The sequence below is a fragment of the Acomys minous genome, assembly GCF_964271855.1.
Source record: "Acomys minous genome assembly, chromosome: 9".
In the NCBI taxonomy this organism is placed as follows: domain Eukaryota; kingdom Metazoa; phylum Chordata; class Mammalia; order Rodentia; family Muridae; genus Acomys; species Acomys minous.
In genome coordinates this window covers 81,307,421-81,325,371 of record NC_140490.1, presented here as the reverse complement: position 1 = coordinate 81,325,371, position 17,951 = coordinate 81,307,421, and the positions used below count along the sequence as shown (strand labels likewise).

The 17,951-nt window shown below is 53.1% G+C and overlaps 2 protein-coding genes across 5 annotated transcripts in view; one reads left to right on the top strand and one right to left on the bottom strand.

Annotated features, from left to right (window-relative positions):
• DOT1L (DOT1 like histone lysine methyltransferase) overlaps nucleotides 1-1,117 on the bottom strand; it is a 40,752-nt gene extending 39,635 nt beyond the window's left edge. For 2 of the 3 annotated variants that reach the window (XM_084794785.1, XM_084794786.1), the window contains exon 1: nucleotides 776-1,117. In XM_084794785.1, the coding sequence (XP_084650911.1) occupies nucleotides 776-856 (81 nt within the window). In that variant the 5' untranslated portion in view covers nucleotides 857-1,117. The remainder of the gene's footprint in view (nucleotides 1-775) is intronic. The other variant, XM_084794787.1, reaches the window with a different exon arrangement.
• Nucleotides 1,118-13,354: 12,237 nt separating this feature from the next.
• AP3D1 (adaptor related protein complex 3 subunit delta 1) overlaps nucleotides 13,355-17,951 on the top strand; it is a 36,658-nt gene continuing 32,061 nt past the window's right edge. Inside the window, exon 1 of one of the 2 annotated variants that reach the window (XM_084795488.1) lies at nucleotides 13,355-13,729. In XM_084795488.1, coding sequence (XP_084651614.1) covers nucleotides 13,634-13,729 — 96 coding nt within the window. In that variant the 5' untranslated portion in view covers nucleotides 13,355-13,633. The remainder of the gene's footprint in view (nucleotides 13,730-17,951) is intronic. The other variant, XM_084795489.1, reaches the window with a different exon arrangement.

The following is a 17,951-nucleotide window of genomic DNA, read 5'->3' as shown; positions in this document are numbered from 1 at the left end:
CAGGCCCTCCAGGACTTCAGAACCCCCGCATGTCTCTGGCATTTCCACTTGGCCTGTCATGTTACAAGGGCCACTGGGATTGGGGAGTAACACCCGCCCCCCAACAATTCTGCAGGCTCTCACCAGCCCTACCCACCAACATGAAGAGACAGACAACCCCTCGGGACTTCCCGAGGCCCCTCCCGCTACGCCACCAACATGAGGAATCCCGGGCCAGCTTCTCCCACGGTACCTCCTGGCCAGTCCACCCACATCAGACCACACGCGAGGTACAAACTGAGGTGACAGCCTCTCTACCTTGCCAGGTCCTTTCAGCCTGGCCCACTGACACGAAGGAACAACTATTCAGAGCCCTCGCAACATGTCACCAACAAATGACACGACGGACCGACCTCCCCGACCTCCTAAGGTCCCTTTAGCACCTGACTACCAACCCCAGAAGGTGACAACCTAAGAGGACGGAAGGAAACGACAGGAGGAGACAGCTGGATGAGGCAGAGACCACACAGTATGAGGGGACGTGAGGTTGACAACACGAGGGGTCCCCGACCTCCCCGGTCTCGCACCCCTGCCCACAGCCTCGTCCCGGACTCGGGTCCGCAAAGGTCGGATACCCGGGGCCCCGGCGGCGGCGACAGCGCGACAGGCCGCGTCGGGGCAACGGCAGCCGCGGGCGCGGGCCGGGAACGGCTGGGGACCGACCACCACCGCCGCCGCCTCGGAGCCTCGGAGCCCCGCGACCCCCACCCCCCGGCTCCCCCGCCGGCGCACTCACGTAGACCGGCAGCGGCCACGGGTAGACGGCGGGCTCGGCGCCCACGGGCGACTTGAGCCTCAGCTCCAGCTTCTCGCCCATGTCGCTGGCGCGCGCGGCCGCCGCACCATGCTAGGCGGGCGGTTGGGGGAGGGGCGGGGCCGCCGGCGGGAAGCCGGGCGGGGGCGGGGGGCGGGCGGACGCGAGGCGGACGGCGGAGGACAGACGGCCCGGCCTGCGCCTCGGCCGCCGCTCCCGTGCGGCCCCCGGCTCCCCTCTTTGTAGGAGTCACAGAGCCGGGGCGTCTAGCGCCGCCGCCATCTTGGGCCGGCGTGAGGAGAAGGCACAATGAGCCGGGGGGTCGGGCTGAACCACTCGGCGCGCGCGCGCGGGGGAGGCCGGGAGCCGGGAGGCGGTGCGCGCCCAGGGACCCCGCCCGCCGCGCCGCGCGCGCCACCCCTCGCACGCCACGCCCCCTTGGACTCGCCCGCCTCCGACCGACGTACGCACGCACGCACGCACGCACGCGACGGCGCACGCGCGTCCTCGGTTGCCCTCGGACGCCCCCGCCAGCCGGAAGCGGGGACCCGGGGAAACCCTGCGGAGGAAACCGACAGAGGCCAGGCGGGAAGCAAGTTCACGTCCCAACTTCGCAGACCAGCTCTTTTCCCCTTTTCGCTGCTTTTCTTTTCTATTTTTCAGGGGTTTTTTTTCTTTTTCAATTTTTCCTTTTCTTGCGTTTTCCTATTTCTTTTTTCGTTTTTCATTCTTTTTATTTATTCCTTATTTATTTACTTACTTTTTTTTTCTGAGACAGGGTAACCTTGTCTGTCCTGGAACATGCTCTGTAGAGCGGATCTGCCTCCCGAGTCCTGGGATTAAAGATGCGCACCACCACGCTCAGCTTCTTTTTATTCTTTTGGGGGGAAAAATCTCCCCGCTTTTTTTTTTTTTTTTCCTTTTTCAAAGATCTATCCTCCCCGCTTTTTATGCAGTTTCACGCCAACAGAACTGTCCATCTATAGTCCAAGCACTTGGGAGGCCGAGACAGGGGGATCACAATTCAAGGCCGACTTGGGCTACAGAGTAAAATCATTCCTCATGATGGGCTGGAGAGACGGCTCAGCTGCTAAGAACAGTTTAAGAAGAAGGAGGAAGAAGAGGAAAAATAGCCCACACCATGAATCCCAATACTTAGTAGGCAGAAACAAGTGGACTTTTGTGGGTTAGAGACCAGCCTGGGCTAGAGAGTAAGTTTCAGGCCAACCAAGGCTATATAAAAAGACTCTGCTTATAAATTAATTAATTAATTAAAAATCTAATTGGTGCCCCCATAGCTCTGAAGATCCCCATTATTGATGCAAAACAAAATTATTCTTGGACTTTCCCAGAACTTGACAGAGAGGTAGGAGCAAAACTGATTTCCCTCTCCGGCCATTTCAATCTTTCTAATTCCAAAGTTCCCTCCCCTAAAACCCTTGTGAAAATAAGTTCCCTGAGGGTGAGCTGGTGACAGCTCATCAGCTGCTTTCGCCTGGTTGCTTTCCTCTTCCTGCCTTATGCTGGGCGACTCTCGCACTTGCTAGCCCAAAGTAGAAGGGCATGCTGAGCTACCAAGTGGATTCCAAGCCAGCCTGGGCAACTTAACGAGACTGGCCTGTATACTTTTAAATGGTGTATAAAAAGGCTTGGAGCGATGTAAGCATGTTGAGAAACTGCCCTTGCTAGTCTTGACACACGTAACATTTTATAACATTTTACAGCACTCAGGAGGTAGAGGCCGGTGGATCATCTCTGAAGCCTCTGCCTGAGCCAAAGTCAGCCCTATTTCGCAAACTCCGGACGGGCGCTTCCCAGACTACCCCATGGTTTTATTTGTTGGCTTCTAGGTTTGGTTTGGTTTTCTTGTTTGCGCCTTTTCTGAGAGGAGCTCCTTGTGTAACCCTGAAACTCGCTCTGTAGACCAGCCAGGCCTTGAACTCAGGGCTCTGCCCGCCTCTGCTGGGACTAAAGGTGTGCGCCACTGCCTCATCTGGTTGGGGGTCCCCTACCCCCCACCCCCCAAGGTCTTATGTAGGCCAGAATAACCTTGAAATCATTTTTGTTTTATTTCCTTTTTTGGCTATGGAAATGGACTCTCAGCTACAGCCTAAGTCCTAACCTTGAGCACCACATTCCCCACGCCTGCGTCTTCCCACGGCTGCGATGACAGGGTGCCACCATCGCGTGAGCCTTCGGTTTATCTGATCTAATTCCCCACCCCCTTCAGAGGGAGGCCCGAATCCTGTCAGTCAGTGTTACTACTCTAAGGGATTCCTTCCCAGAGCCCTCCTCCCATGTTCTTCGTGGTTATCAGTTTCTACTTCCCCTTGTATTGTCCAGAGAGACTCCATCTTTTCTCTAACGACAATATCCCATCACTGGGATTCCTAAGCCAATTTCAATGCTTCCGGATAAAACGTCCCAGGTTTCCCCAGGCTTTCGTTCCCAGAGTTAAGGACGGAACCTGGTGCCTCCTGGAAGCTGGGGCAAATATTATCACCAAACCACGCCCCCAGCCCCACCCCCACCCCGCACTGATGAGTCTAGGCAGGACTCAGGGCTCCACCCATGACCACGCCCCCAGCCCCTCATAGGGGAATTCTAGGCGGGGCTACACTCTGATCACGCCCCCAGCTCCTCCCTGGTGGATCCTTCTAGGTGGGCGCTCTCCCAGGAGCTATTCCCCGCCCTTGAATTTTTGAAATGTAGTGTTGCCAAGTTGCCCAGGAAGGTGTGAACTCATCTTTCTGCCTCAGCTCCCCAAGTGCTGGGATATGAGGGTGTGTGTGGTGGGTGAAATATGCTGGCTTATAGCTGGGGGTGGGGGGGTGGGGGAGGGGGGTATTTGCTAGGATGCGGGGTTTTACACGCTGGAACCTGAGGGGGTATGCGCTGGATGTTGGAATTCAGACCCAGGAAAAAACCGGGACAATCAGCTGAGGTGTTTATTTAACATACCAAAGCGGACCTAGCCTCCAGGTTCACCCAGTATCAGTGCCCAAGCCCCCAGTGCTGAACTTTGCCGCTCAGGGACTGAGCTTCCTCTAGCTCCCTCCCTCCCTCCCTCCCTCCCTCCCTCCCTCCTTCCTTCCCTCCCTCCCTCCCTCTCTCTCTCTGTCTCTCTTCCTCTCTCCTTGTCTCTCTCTCCCCCTCCCCCCACTCTCTCTTTATTTTTCTCCCCTAATGTGCCCCTCCCTCCCTCAACACCCCGCCTATTCCTGGGGACCACTGGGGGGTGTGCATAGGACCTCAAGAGGGCACCCCACTGTGGTCAGACGCCCACCTACTTTTTGTTATCACACTAGGTGCATCGCATGAAAGCAAGTGGAAAAGTTGGGCCCCGTTGGAAAGGGAAGTCCCCTCCCCCCAGTTGTCCAGAGAGAAGGGAAGCGTTCCCCCCTCCCCCTCCCGCCCTTTCTTTGAAGTTCCCCGGCAACTTCCCGCACTTGCTTGGTCTCAAGGCTGCTGGCCAGCTGTGCTAATTTTGGGTTTACAGCCCACAGGACTGTGTGAGTCACATCTTAAAATAAACCTCTGTCTCTATATCTGTGCGCACGGCTCTATTTCTGGAAGCCTGAGGAAGCCGAAGAACACAGGGGTTTGCGCCATCAGCCACTCCCTCCCACCCAACACTGTGTGCTCCCAGCGTAGCCAAGGATGAGTGGGAAGGATTGAAAGTTCCAGGCCAACACCACACATGTGTGAAGTCCTGGGTTGCATTGCCAGCAGCTCATAAACTGGGCGTGGTGACATAAACACTGGGAGATGGTCAGGACTCCAAGGACACCCTCAGCTATGTAGTGAGCTTAAGGTCAGCCAAGGCTACCACAGGAGACCCTGTCTTTTATTTATTTATTTACTTATTTCTATTTTTTGAGACAGGGTTTCTCTGTGTAGCCTTGGCTATCCTGGACTCACGCTGTAGACCAGGCTGGCCTTGAACTCAGAGATCCGCCTGCCTCTGACTCCCATGTGCTAGGATTACAGGCGTGCGCCACCACACCTGACTGAGACTCTGCCTTTTAAAAAGAGGGGGAGTTGGGGCTGGAGAAAATGGCCCAGAGATCAAGAGCACTGTCTGCTCTTCCAAAGGTCTGGAGTTCAAATCCCTGAAGCTACATGGTGGCTCACAAGAATCTGTAATGAGATCTGGTGCCCTCTTCTGGCATGAAGGTGTACATGCAGGCAGAACACTGTATAAATAATAAAGTTCTTTGCTTTTTGTTTTTCCAGATAGGGTTTTTTTTTTGTTTTGTTTTGTTTTGTTTTGTTTTATGAGACAGGGTTTCTCTGTGTAGCCTTGGCTGTCCTGGACTCACTTAGTAGACCAGGCTGGCCTCGAACTCACAGCGATCCACCTGCCTCTGCCTCTCGAGTGCTGGGATTAAAGGCGCGCATCACCACGCCCGGCCAGAGTTTTGTTTTGTGTTTTTTTTTTTTAAAGAGTGAGAATTGTTTCCTATGGCAACAAGGCTCTTTCCACTTTCTCTTGTAATAGATTTAGTGTTTCTGGGCTTTATGTTGAGGTCTTCGATCCACTTGGACTTGAGTTTTGCTCAGGGTTGATGGATATGGATCGACTTGCATTTTCTACACATAGACATTCAGTTAGACCAACACATCTGTTGAAGATGCTTTCTTTTTTCCATTGTATGGTTTGCAGAGACTAACCCTGACCATGCACGGGCTGGACCTGGGTGCCCCTTGCACAGGCATAGCTTACGGCAGCTCAGGCTTCATGTGGGTCAGGAGAACAGGCGCTGACTCTGGCGTGGACTCTGCTGCCTGCTTTTTGATCATGATGGGAGGGCGGCCTGGACAGGCCACAGAGGAAGAGGGTGAGCTCAGTCCTGATGTGACTTGATGAGCTGGGGTGGCTGAGGAGGGGGGGTCAACCCTGCTCTGAGGAGTAGGGGAGGGAGAAGAGAGCAAACAGGGAGGGAAGGTAGGACCCAGAGGGCAGGAGGGAGGGGCCATGACCAGGATGTAAAGTGAGGAATGAATATAAATAAAGAAATAAGTAGGTGGGGGCTCCATTGAAAGAGTGCTCCTCGCCACAGGCCTGGTGGCACACGCCTTTAATCCCAGCACTCGGCAGGCAGAGGCAGGCGGATCTCTGTGAGTTCGAGGCCAACCTGGTCTACAAAGTGAGTCCAGGACAGCCAAGGCTACACAGAGAGACCCTGTCTCGAACCCCCCACCCCGAAAAAAAGAATAGAAAAAAATGAAAAAATCCTCTGTGTTGTTGTGGTTTGGTTTTTGAGACAGGGTCTCTCTGTGTAGCATTGACTGTCCTGGACTCGCTTTGTAGACCAGGCTGGCCTCGAACTCACAGCGATCCGCCTGCCTCTGCCTCCCGAGTGCTGGGATTAAAGGCGTGCGCCACCATGTCACCATGCCGGGCAGCATCACAGGAGGCTTCTGTTCTCATGGATGGCATGCCTAAGGACTAGCTAGCATCAGTGGCTGGCTCAAGATGAGACAGTGGCAGGTGGGAAGACAGATTGAGAGGCACTGCAACTAGAGAGCGCACCCCCTTACATCACCTCCTACCAAGCCCCCATTCTGCCCCCAGCCCCTGCTCACAGCCCACCTTTCACTCCCCAAAGTGTGTCTGTCTGCTTGTCATGTAATGCCTTCTGAGATAACTTCCTGCTCAAGGCAGCATAGGGAGAGAAAGGTATTTTGGCTTGGCTTGTCGTGGGGGAAGTTCTGGGGACAGGAACTTGAGGCAAGAGATCATGTTGCTTCTTCCCTAGGTTGGCCTTAGATTTTCACAAGATCCACAGACATCCATGCAGGCGGAGCAGTCAAACACATAAAAAGAGCTGGGTGGTGATGGTGCACACTTCTAATACACTGAAGTTGGAGGCAGGGGATCTCTGTGAGTTTGAGGCCAGCCTGGTCTACAGAGCGAGTTCCAGGGCAGACAGGGCTACACAGAAAAACCCTGTCTCGAAAAAAAAAATCAAACGAAAAGAAAGCTTAGGAAGCCTTTAATCCCAGCACTCGGGAGGCAGAGGCAGGCGGATCGCTGTGAGTTCGAGGCCAGCCTGGTCTACAAAGTGAGTCCAGGATGGCCAAGGCTACACAGAGAAACCCTGTCTTGAAAAACCAAAAAAAAGAAAGAAAGAAAGAAAGAAAGAAAGAAAGAAAGAAAGAAAGAAAGAAAGAAAGAAAGAAAGAAAGAAAGAAAGAAAGCTTAGGAAACAGGAATTACCAAGATTGGGGTGATGGGGAGGCGGGATCCTGGCAGCTCAAAGTCTTCCCTTGGAGAAGCCAGAGCACAGGAATTTCAGCACCACGGAGAGCTCCACGCGCTGTCCGCCGCCTGCGGGTGGCCTACTCATTACCTGAAGCGCCTCCCTCTCCCGCCCACTAACCGCCCATCTCCCCAACTCACAGCTCCACCCCCGTCTGAGTGTGCCTCAATTTACTGTACATTCAACCCGCTTTTTCTTTTCTTTTTCTTTCTTCCTTTTTATTTTTTATTTTTGTTTTTTTCCGAGACAGGATCTCTCTGTGTAACAACCCTGGCTGTAGCCCAGGCTGACGTGTTTTATGTGTGTGTGTGTGTGTCTGTATACAAATATATATACGTGTGTGTGTGTGTGTGTGTGTGTATCACATATATTTATTTATTTATTTCAAGTGTGTGTGCGCTTTACCTGCATATATGTTTGTGCGTGCTGTGGTCCATAGAAGTCAGAAAGAAGCCGGGCGTGGTGGCGCACGCCTTTAATCCCAGCACTCGGGAGGCAGAGGCAGGTGGATTGCTGTGAGTTCGAGGCCAGCCTGGTCTACAAAATGAGTCCAGGACAGCCAAGGTTACACAGAGAAACCCTGTTTCGGAAAAAAAAAAAGAAAGAAAAAAGAAGTCAGAAAGAGTCGGATCCCACAGACAGTTGTAAGCTGCTCTATGGGTTCTGGGAACTGACCCCGGGTCTTCTGTGAGAACAGCCAGTGCGCCCCAGTCTCTGCTTCTGAGAACCACCCGAGAAGCACTCTAGTTGCATTTCTGTTGTTGTGATAAAACGCTGTCCAAAAACAACACGGAGAAGAAAGAGTCCATTTGGCTTTTTCTCCTAGAGAAAGTACTTCACTGAAAGAACTCGGGCCGGAGCTCCAGGCAGGGCTGTAAGCAGGCCTCCTGGCGCCCCACCCAGTGGGCCAGCCCCAGGGCTTTCCTGTCAATTAGCAGTCAAGCTGATCTGTCACAACCATGCCAAACAGCCAGTCTGGAATAACCGGTCTCTCAGTGGCGTCAGTCCTCTCAGGGGATCCCCAGGTTGTGTCAGGTGGAAGGTCACTGGTAGCTAGGAAGGTTTGGCAAAAAGCTCATGCGGGTATACCAAGCTCGCTCAGTGAATGTTCCCGTCAAACAATGGCTCTCCGTTGGCCCCTGCTAGCCAGTGCAGTGCATCAGCTGCACACTCCCCCACTGCGCCTGCACAGGCTGAGCTGCTTTGGTTTGTTAGTTTTCTCTTGAACTTGAACCCTTTTCCATCCCAGACAAGGCTGAGGCAGAGTTTGTCACCAACCCCTGAGCCTCTGCTGACCTTCATTCTGTTCTCATGTCTGTCAGCCTGGTCCTCCCAGAACTTCTTCTTACTCTGAATGTCTGAAGTTGCAATAGATTCCTGGTGCATTGCTGAGTGGATGGATGAGTAGGTGGATGGGTGGGTGGATGGGTGGGTGGATGGATGGGTGGATGGGTGGATGGATGGGTGGATGGATGGATGGGTGGATGGGTGGATGGGTGGGTGGGTGGATGGATGGATGGGTGGGTGGATGGATGGGTGGATGGGTGGATGGATGGGTGGGTGGATGGGTGGGTGGATGGATGGATGGGTGGGTGGGTGGATGGATGGATGGGTGGATGGGTGGATGGGTGGATGGATGGGTGGATGGGTGGATGGGTGGATGGATGGGTGGATGGATGGGTGGATGGATGGATGGGTGGATGGATGGGTGGATGGGTGGGTGGATGGATGGGTGGATGGGTGGATGGATGGGTGGGTGGATGGGTGGGTGGATGGATGGATGGATGGGTGGGTGGATGGGTGGATGGATGGGTGGATGGATGGATGGGTGGATGGATGGATGGATGGGTGGGTGGATGGATGGATGGGTGGATGGGTGGATGGGTGGATGGGTGGATGGGTGGATGGATGGGTGGATGGGTGGATGGATGGGTGGATGGATGGGTGGATGGATGGATGGGTGGATGGGTGGGTGGATGGATGGATGGATGGATGGGTGGATGGGTGGGTGGATGGATGGATGGATGGATGGGTGGATGGATGGGTGGATGGATGGGTGGATGGATGGATGGGTGGATGGGTAGATGGATGGGTGGATGGGTGGATGGGTGGGTGGATGGATGGATGGATGGATGGGTGGATGGGTGGATGGATGGGTGGATGGGTAGATGGATGGGTGGATGGGTGGATGGGTGGGTGGATGGATGGATGGATGGATGGGTGGATGGGTGGATGGATGGGTGGATGGGTGGGTGGATGGGTGGATGGGTAGATGGATGGGTGGATGGGTAGATGGATGGGTGGATGGGTGGGTGGGTTGGTGGATGGGTGTGTGGGTGAGTGGATGGGTGGGTGGATGGACAGATGGGTGAGTGGATGGACAGATGGAGCTAGTAAATAGTTGATGGGTAAGTGGAGTGATTATTTATAGATGAGTGAAGGGATACCAGGGTTGAATATCTGGCCTGGTCTACCTGCACAGACTGCCATGTCTGGGCCTGTCTGCCACTGCCCCCTGCTGGCCACACTGAGGGTTGTGGCTAGCTCTTTAACTCCCAGTGATGTCAAATGCTGTTTTTTTCTTTTTTTCTTTTCTTTTCTTTCTTTCTTTTGTTCTTTTTTTTTTTTTTTTTTTTTTTTTTTTTTTTTTTTGAGACAGGATTTCTCTGTGTAGCCTTGGCTGTCCTGGACTCACTTTGTAGAACAGGCTGGCCTCGAACTCACAGTGATCCACCTGCCTCTGCCTCCCAAGTGCTGGGATTAAAGGCATGCGCCACCACCACCCGGCTTTCTTTCTTTTTTTAAAAGATTTATTTATTATGCATACAATGTTTTGCCTGCATATACAACTGCAGGCCAGAAGAGGACACCATATCTCTTTGTAGATGATTGTGAGCCACCATGTGGTTGCTGGGAACTGAACTCAGGATCTTAGAAAGAGCAGGTACTGCTCTTAGCCTCTGAGCCATCTCTCCAGCCCTTCTTTTTTTTCTTTTTTTCTTTCTTTCTTTCTTTCTTTCTGTCTGTTTGTTTGTTTGTTTTGTTTTGTTTTTGAGATATGTTTTCTCAGTGTGTAGCCCTGGTTGTCCTGGAATCACTCTGTAGCCTTAACTCTTGGACTTGATTTGTAGACCAGGATGTCCTGGAACTCATAGAGATGCACCTGCCTCTGCCTCCCCAACTGCTGGGATTACAGGCATGCAACTGCATCCCCTTGCTTGGTGTAGCCACTGTTCTTAACCCTGAGCCACCTCACCAACTAAGTGCTTTTCTAAGTGCAATGGTTCCCTTCATTTGTTTTGGTGTGTCAAGTGGGCCAGGCTTACCCAAACTCCTGATCCGCAACCTCCTCACAGACTCCTGGCACTTCTCCACCCTTTCCTGTGGTGCTTGGCTGGGACCCAGGGTGCCTGCCTGCTAGGCAAACACTCACCCTGATATTAACATTTGTGTTGCACAGTGTGTCTCTATGTACCAGGCTGGCCTAGAATGCATACAGAGCATCCTGCCCCTGCCTCCCAGGGCTGAGGTGAAAGGCGTGGGTCATCATGCCTGGCTTCATTTTGGTGTTTTCCTCTCATGTAGTTCAGGCTGGCCTTCAACTCACCATGTAGCCTACAAAAGACTTGAACTTTTGATCGTCCAGTCTTCTCCTCGTAAGCCATAGGATGACGGGCTTACATTATCATGACAGCCTTTCTCTCTTTCTCTCTTTTGTTTTTGTTTTTGGTTTTTTTGTTGTTGTTGTTGCTGTTGGGTTTTTGTTTTGTTTTGTTTTTTTGAGACAGGATCTCTCTGTGTTCGCCTTGGCTGTCCTGGTCTCGCTTTATAGACCAGGGCCTCAAACTCACAACGATCTACCTGCCTCTGCCTCCCGAGTGCTGGGACTAAAGGCGTGCACCACCACACCCGGCCTGCCTCTCTTTCCCGCTTTGTTTATGTATTTTGTGTAATTGCAGAGTCTCCTGAGCCGCCATGTCTGGCTGTTCACCCAGCTGAGACAGTGTCTCTCTGTTCAGCGCTGTGCCCCGAAATTCCACATGCCAAGTAGGCTGACTTCAAGCTCTCGGTGGTCCTTCTGCCTGGCTAAAATGTATAAAACGCTATTTAAGTGTTTTACTTTTTATTTATTTATTTTTCATATGCATGGGTGTTTTGCCTGCATGTATATCTGTGTACTCATGGATTCTTTTTGTTTTGTTTTGTTTTTCGAGACAGGGTTTCACTGGGTAGCCTTGGCTGTCCTGGACTCACTTTGTAGACCAGGCTGGCCTCGAACTCACAGCGATCCACCTGCCTCTGCCTCCCAAGTGCTGGGATTAAAGGCGCCACCACGCCCGGCTATTCATGGATTCTTGTTGTCTGTAGACAGAAAAGGGCTTGCAGCTCCTGGAACTGGAGTCACACAGTTGTGAACTGCCAGGTGGGATGCGGGAATTGAACCCAGATCCTCTGGAAGAACAGCAAGTGCTCTCAAACACAAAGTTATCCCAGCAATCCACCTGCCTCTGCCTCCTACGTGCTGAGATTAAAGATGTGTGCCACCATGCCAGGCCTTCCAGGTCCCATTTATTTACTGAAAATATTTGTTTTTAATTTTTCTTTATTGTCAAGCACTATGCCGCATGCCTGTAATCCCAGCACTTTGAAAACCCAAAAGCCAAATAATAATAATAATAATAATTAATTGTTCTTTATTTTGATTTGTGTATGTGTGAATACCCACTTGATTTTTATGTGCACCATGTGTATGTAATTCCTCCCTGAGGCCAGGAGAGGAAGCACAATCTTCTGGAATTCAAGTTAATGTGAGGCTATGAATCTACTACTTTTTATTTTGTTTCTGGCTTTTTTTTTTTTCGACACAGGGTTTCTCTGTGTAGTCTTGGCTGTCCTGAATTCGCTTTGTAGACCAGGCTGGCCTTGAACTCACAGCCATCCGCCTGCCTCTGTCTCCCAAGTGCTGGGATTAAAGGCGTGCGCCACCACGCCTGGCCTTGTTTCTGGCTTTTTGAGACAGGGTTTCTCTGTGTAGCCCTGCCTGTCCTGGACTCACTTTGTAGACCAGGCTGGCCTCGAACTCACAGTGATCCGCCTGCCTCTGCCTCCAGAGTACTGGGATTAAAGGCGTGCATCACCACCACCCCGTGAGTCTACCAGTCTAATTGGTAATGACAATAGAAATCCAGTCTTCTGCAAGAGCAGTGTTGGGTGTCTTATAACCATGTAGGGTTCACTCCAGCCCTATTGGTATTCATTTTGTATTTTTAATTTTAATTATTATATTAGGTGTATAGGTGATGTCTTGCCTGTGGATGTCTGTGGTGGTTTAACTGAGAATGCCCCCCCCATGTGCTCCCATGTTTAAGTACTTGGTCCCCAGTTTCTGAGATTATTTGGGAAAGAGTAGGTGATGTGGCCATGTTGGAGGAGGTATGTCACTGAGGAGGGCCTTAAAGGTTTTAAAAGACTCTCACAATTCCTAGTGTCTGCCTCTGCTTCCTGACTGTGGCTCAAGATGTGAGCTCTCAGCGCTTCCTCCTGCTCTGCCTTCATGGGCGCTAGCCCTCTGCAAACAGGAGCCCAGTTAAATGCCCGGCTCAGTCTCCCAACCTTTATGTTTACGTCTTCGTGTACCCACTGCAGCATTCAAGGCTGGCTCTGAGCTCCGGATTCTCCTGCCAGCATGGCAGCCTGTGTGTTGGTATTTTCAGACAGGGTTTCATATAGCACAGGCTGGCTGGCAACTCTGGGCTGCTGGTATGACTGACTCCTGACACCTATTCCCACCTTGTCACCGTATAGATTCAGGAAAGGTTGGATATATACTTCAAGAGGACTTTGCAAGCCGGGCGTGGTGGCGCACGCCTTTAATCCCAGCACTCGAGAGGTAGAGGCAGGTGGATCCCTGTGAGTTCGAGGCCAGCCTGGTCTACAAAGTGAGTCCAGGATAACCAGGGCTACACAGAGAAACCAAAAAAAAAAAGGACTTTGCAGAATATGCTCCACGTGGGAGCTCCGCCCTCTTCTAACCACGCCCACACCAGACCACGCCCATTGCTGTCATTTAGCCGAGTAGGCCGACGCGGCCCTCGGATCCCTTAGGGGTGTGGTTAGAAGGTCTGCGGGGTTCCTGCTCACCAATGAGCCTGCAGAGCGCCGCACTGGAAGGGGAGGGCATTAAAGCATCAAGGGCGGAGTCTGCATTCCTATTGGGTGGCGTGTGGTTGTCAGGGAAACCGCAGTGCGAAGGCGGGGCCTCCTGGCGAGGCGGGTCTTCCGGGACGCGGAGACTCTTCGTCAGCTGACCCACCGCCATCTTGGCCGCCATTTGCGAGCGGCCCTGAGCTGGGAGGCTAGGGTGTCTGTGGGAGCGGGGGCTTCATCGCTTGCCCCTCTCCGCAGACCGGTCTCCGGCCACGGCCGTCGCTCTGGCCTCCACGTCGTCTCCTCCGCGGCAGCCGGAAGCGCAGCGCGTCGCGCGCCGCCGTCGGTGCGGCCCCCGGGTCCCCGCGCCTCCCAGGGCCGCGGCAGCGGCGTTCCCCACAGAGGCCGCCACCCGCGGGCCGCCGCGATGGCCCTCAAGATGGTCAAGGGCAGTATCGACCGCATGTTCGACAAGAACCTGCAGGATCTGGTCCGCGGCATCCGCAACCACAAGGAGGACGAGGTGAGCCGGCGCGGAGCGGGGCTGCCCGGCTCTTCCCCACAGCCCATGGCCCTCCGTGGAGTCTCCTCCTCCTCCTCCTCCTCCTCGACCCCATCGCCATTACAGTCCTGCCTGCTCCGGAGCTGTGGCTCTGCATAGCCCCTGGCCTCAGTTTACCCCCAGCAGTTACTGTCGGCTTGAAACAGACGCTGTCCAAAAAAAAAAAAACCCAGCTCGGGTGTCATGGGAGCCACTCCCAAAGTCTCCCAAGTTTTTTCCCACTTGAAACAACCGCTGTTTCAAAAGAAAGGCCCAAGTGTGTCAGGTCTTGCAATCGGGTGCCTCAGTTTACCTGCTTGGAGAGCATTTAGCCTTGCAAGGAACTAGCACAGATACACGCTTAGCAAAGGTTCTCTCACCTGAGATTGTTTCTGGATCGCATATTGAGGAATTAGGGGGCCTTCCCAGGGAAATTAAGTCATGGGTCTTCGGCCTCCCATTGCGAAACCCCCTTGTCAGGAAAGCATCGGTCCAGGTTGCTGTCTTGGGCATTTTCGGGAACCCTGCCAGGTCTCAGCTCTTCTCTCCAGATCCCTGAACGACCAGTGTTGTTTGCTGCTAGTGACCCAGCGTTGTCTTAGAATGAGGAAGCCTGGCTTCAAAACTGGAAGCTCCAAAAATGGGGGAAAGTCAGTGTGTGGGAGCGATTTTTCCAGAAGTTAAAGCTGTGACCACGAGCACCCACTTCCTTTCCTTCCCCCCCAGCCTGTGACCTAGATTAAGGAAGAAGTGAGATAGCGGCCGCCCAGTGCCTGGCTCAGTGGAAAGACCCAGACCTACACAGGCCTCCTGGGCCCGAAGGCCATCCTGAGACAGGGCGGTCGTGCCAGGTGCCTGCCGGTCCCTGCTTGCTTTGTGACACAGGGCTCAGGAAGCAGGTCCCTGGCCGGGACAGTCATCTCTGTAGCCTCCTTCCCTGCTTCCCTGCTTGGCCTGTGTTTTGCTGACTGTCCTGCCCTATTTGAAATTTCCTCTGAAGCCTCTTGTGGCTCTCTCTGTTCTTGAGATGGCTTCCACAGTCCCCTAGGAACCCTGCTCCAGCACCCTGAGGACAGGTCATATTCTAGCTTGGCTACCTCACACGGGCTTTAGCTAGGAACAGGACCCAGGCTGGCTCGAAGCTCATGATCCCCCTGCCTCAGCCTTCCCAGGGCTTGGATGACTGATTTGGAAGGGTATGTGTCATGTCCTCAGGAGCCTCTGTTGTGTTTTGCTCTCCATGTCCCCCACTGTCCTGTACCCCCAAGGCCCACGTCTCCATGTCCCCCACTGTCCCATACCCCCAAGGCCCAGGTCTCCATGTCCCCCACTGTCTCATACCCACAAGGCCCAGGTCTCCATGTCCCCCACTGTCTCATACCCACAAGGCCCAGGTCTCCATGTCCCCCACTGTCTCATACCCCCAAGGCCCAGGTCTCCATGTCCCCCACTGTCCTGTACCCCCAAGGCCCAGGTCTCCATGTCCCCCACTGTCTCATACCCACAAGGCCCAGGTCTCCATGTCCCCCACTGTCTCATACCCCCAAGGCCCAGGTCTCCATGTCCCCCACTGTCTCATACCCCCAAGGCCCAGGTCTCCATGTCCCCCACTGTCCTGTACCCCCAAGGCTCACATCTCCATGTCCCCCACTGTCCTGTACCCCCAAGGCCCACATCTCCATGTCCCCCACTGTCCTGTACCCCCAAAGCCCACATCTCCATGTCCCCCACTGTCCCATACCCCCAAGGCCCAGGTCTCCATGTCCCCCACTGTCTCATACCCACAAGGCCCAGGTCTCCATGTCCCCCACTGTCTCATACCCACAAGGCCCAGGTCTCCATGTCCCCCACTGTCTCATACCCCCAAGGCCCAGGTCTCCATGTCCCCCACTGTCCTGTACCCCCAAGGCCCAGGTCTCCATGTCCCCCACTGTCTCATACCCACAAGGCCCAGGTCTCCATGTCCCCCACTGTCTCATACCCACAAGGCCCAGGTCTCCATGTCCCCCACTGTCTCATACCCCCAAGGCCCAGGTCTCCATGTCCCCCACTGTCTCATACCCCCAAGGCCCAGGTCTCCATGTCCCCCACTGTCTCATACCCCCAAGGCCCAGGTCTCCATGTCCCCCACTGTCTCATACCCCCAAGGCCCAGGTCTCCATGTCCCCCACTGTCTCATACCCCCAAGGCCCAGGTCTCCATGTCCCCCACTGTCCCATACCCCCAAGGCCCAGGTCTCCATGTCCCCCACTGTCTCATACCCACAAGGCCCAGGTCTCCATGTCCCCCACTGTCCCATACCCCCAAGGCCCAGGTCTCCATGTCCCCCACTGTCTCATACCCACAAGGCCCAGGTCTCCATGTCCCCCACTGTCTCATACCCACAAGGCCCAGGTCTCCATGTCCCCCACTGTCTCATACCCCCAAGGCCCAGGTCTCCATGTCCCCCACTGTCTCATACCCACAAGGCCCAGGTCTCCATGTCCCCCACTGTCTCATACCCCCAAGGCCCAGGTCTTTATGTCCCCCATTGTCCTGTACCCCCAAGGCTCACATCTCCATGTCCCCCACTGTCTCATACCCACAAGGCCCAGGTCTCCATGTCCCCCATTGTCCTGTACCCCCAAGGCTCACATCTCCATGTTCTCCACTGTCCTGTACGCCAAGGCCGACGTCTCCATGTCCCCTACTGTCTCGTACCCCCAAGGCCCACATATTCATATTCCCCACTGTTCCGTACCCCCAAGGCCCACGTCTCCATGTCCCCCGCTGTTCCGTATCCCCAAGGCCCACATCTCCATTAGGAATTGATGTGGATGGACTATGCACCTCAGTCCCACAGGTGTCTTTGGTGTAGTGAAGGTGTTTATTTTTTTAAAGATTTATTAATTTATGTATACAAGCACTCTGTTGCATGTATGGCTCCGTGACAGAAAAAGACATCAGTTCTCATTATAGATGGTTGTAGCCACCAGGTGGGTTCTGGGAATTGAACTCAGAACCTCTAGAAGAGCAGTCAATGCACTTAACCTCTGAGCCATCTCTCTATCACTCAGGAGGTGCTTTTTTCAAAAAAAATGTTGGTGTGTATTATATGTAATACTGGTTTGGTTGTTGTTGACACAGGTCTTAATGTGTAACCCTTGGAATTGTAATCCTCTTGCCTTACAAAGGCTTGAATTGTAGATATGAGCGTTCTTGAAGTTCTGTGGGTTTTTAGTTTTGTTTCTTTCTTTCTTTCTTTCTTTCTTTCTCTCTCTCTCTCTTTCTCTCTTTCTTTCTTTCTTTCTTTCTTTCTTTCTTTCTTTCTTTCTTTCTTTCTTTCTTTCTTTCCCCTGTCCTGGAACTTGCTCTGTAAACCAAGCTAGCCCCAAACTCAGAGATCACCTGCCTCTGCCTCCTGAGTGCTGGGATTAAAGGCCTGGGTCACCACTAAGGTTATCGTTCTCCCCCGCCCCCTTTTTTAAAAAGATGTATTATGTATATAGTGTTCTGCCTGCATGTACACCTGCATGGCAGAAGAGGGCACCAGATCTCGTTATAGATGGTTGTAAGCTACCATGTGGTTGCCGAGAATTGAACTCAGGACTTCTGGAAAAGCAGACACTGCTGTTAACTGCTGAGCCATCTCTCCAGCCCTGAGGTTATCTTTTCATTTAAATATTTATTGCTGGCATGATGAAAGACCTTTAATCCCAGCATTTAGGAGGCAGAGGCAGGTGGATTTTTGTGATGTGGAGGCCAGCCTGGTCTAGAAAGAGAGTTCCACGACAGCCAGTGATACACAGAGAAGCCCTGTTTAAAAATAAATAAGCAAAGTATTTATATTTTGTGTATATGGGCGTTTTGCCTGCATGTATGTCTGTGCACCATGGGAACACAGTGTCATCAGATCTCTGGGAATTGGAGCTATGGATGGCTGAGAGCTACGTGTGGGTGCAGGGAACTGAACCCAGGCCCTCTAGGAGCGCAGCAGGTACTCTTTACCTCTGTTGTATCTCTGCAGCCCCTTTGAGATGATCTTACTCTAACTTTGGCTGGCCTGCAGCTGTAGACCAGGCTGGTCGCCTGTCTTCTCTTTCCCAACTCTGGAATTGTGAGTTTGCAGTACCATACCCAGTGAATTTCTGTCTTTTTAGTGATAATGTATCGTGTGCATGCGTGCATGCGTGGGTATTTTTTTTTTCAAGACAGGGTTTCTGTG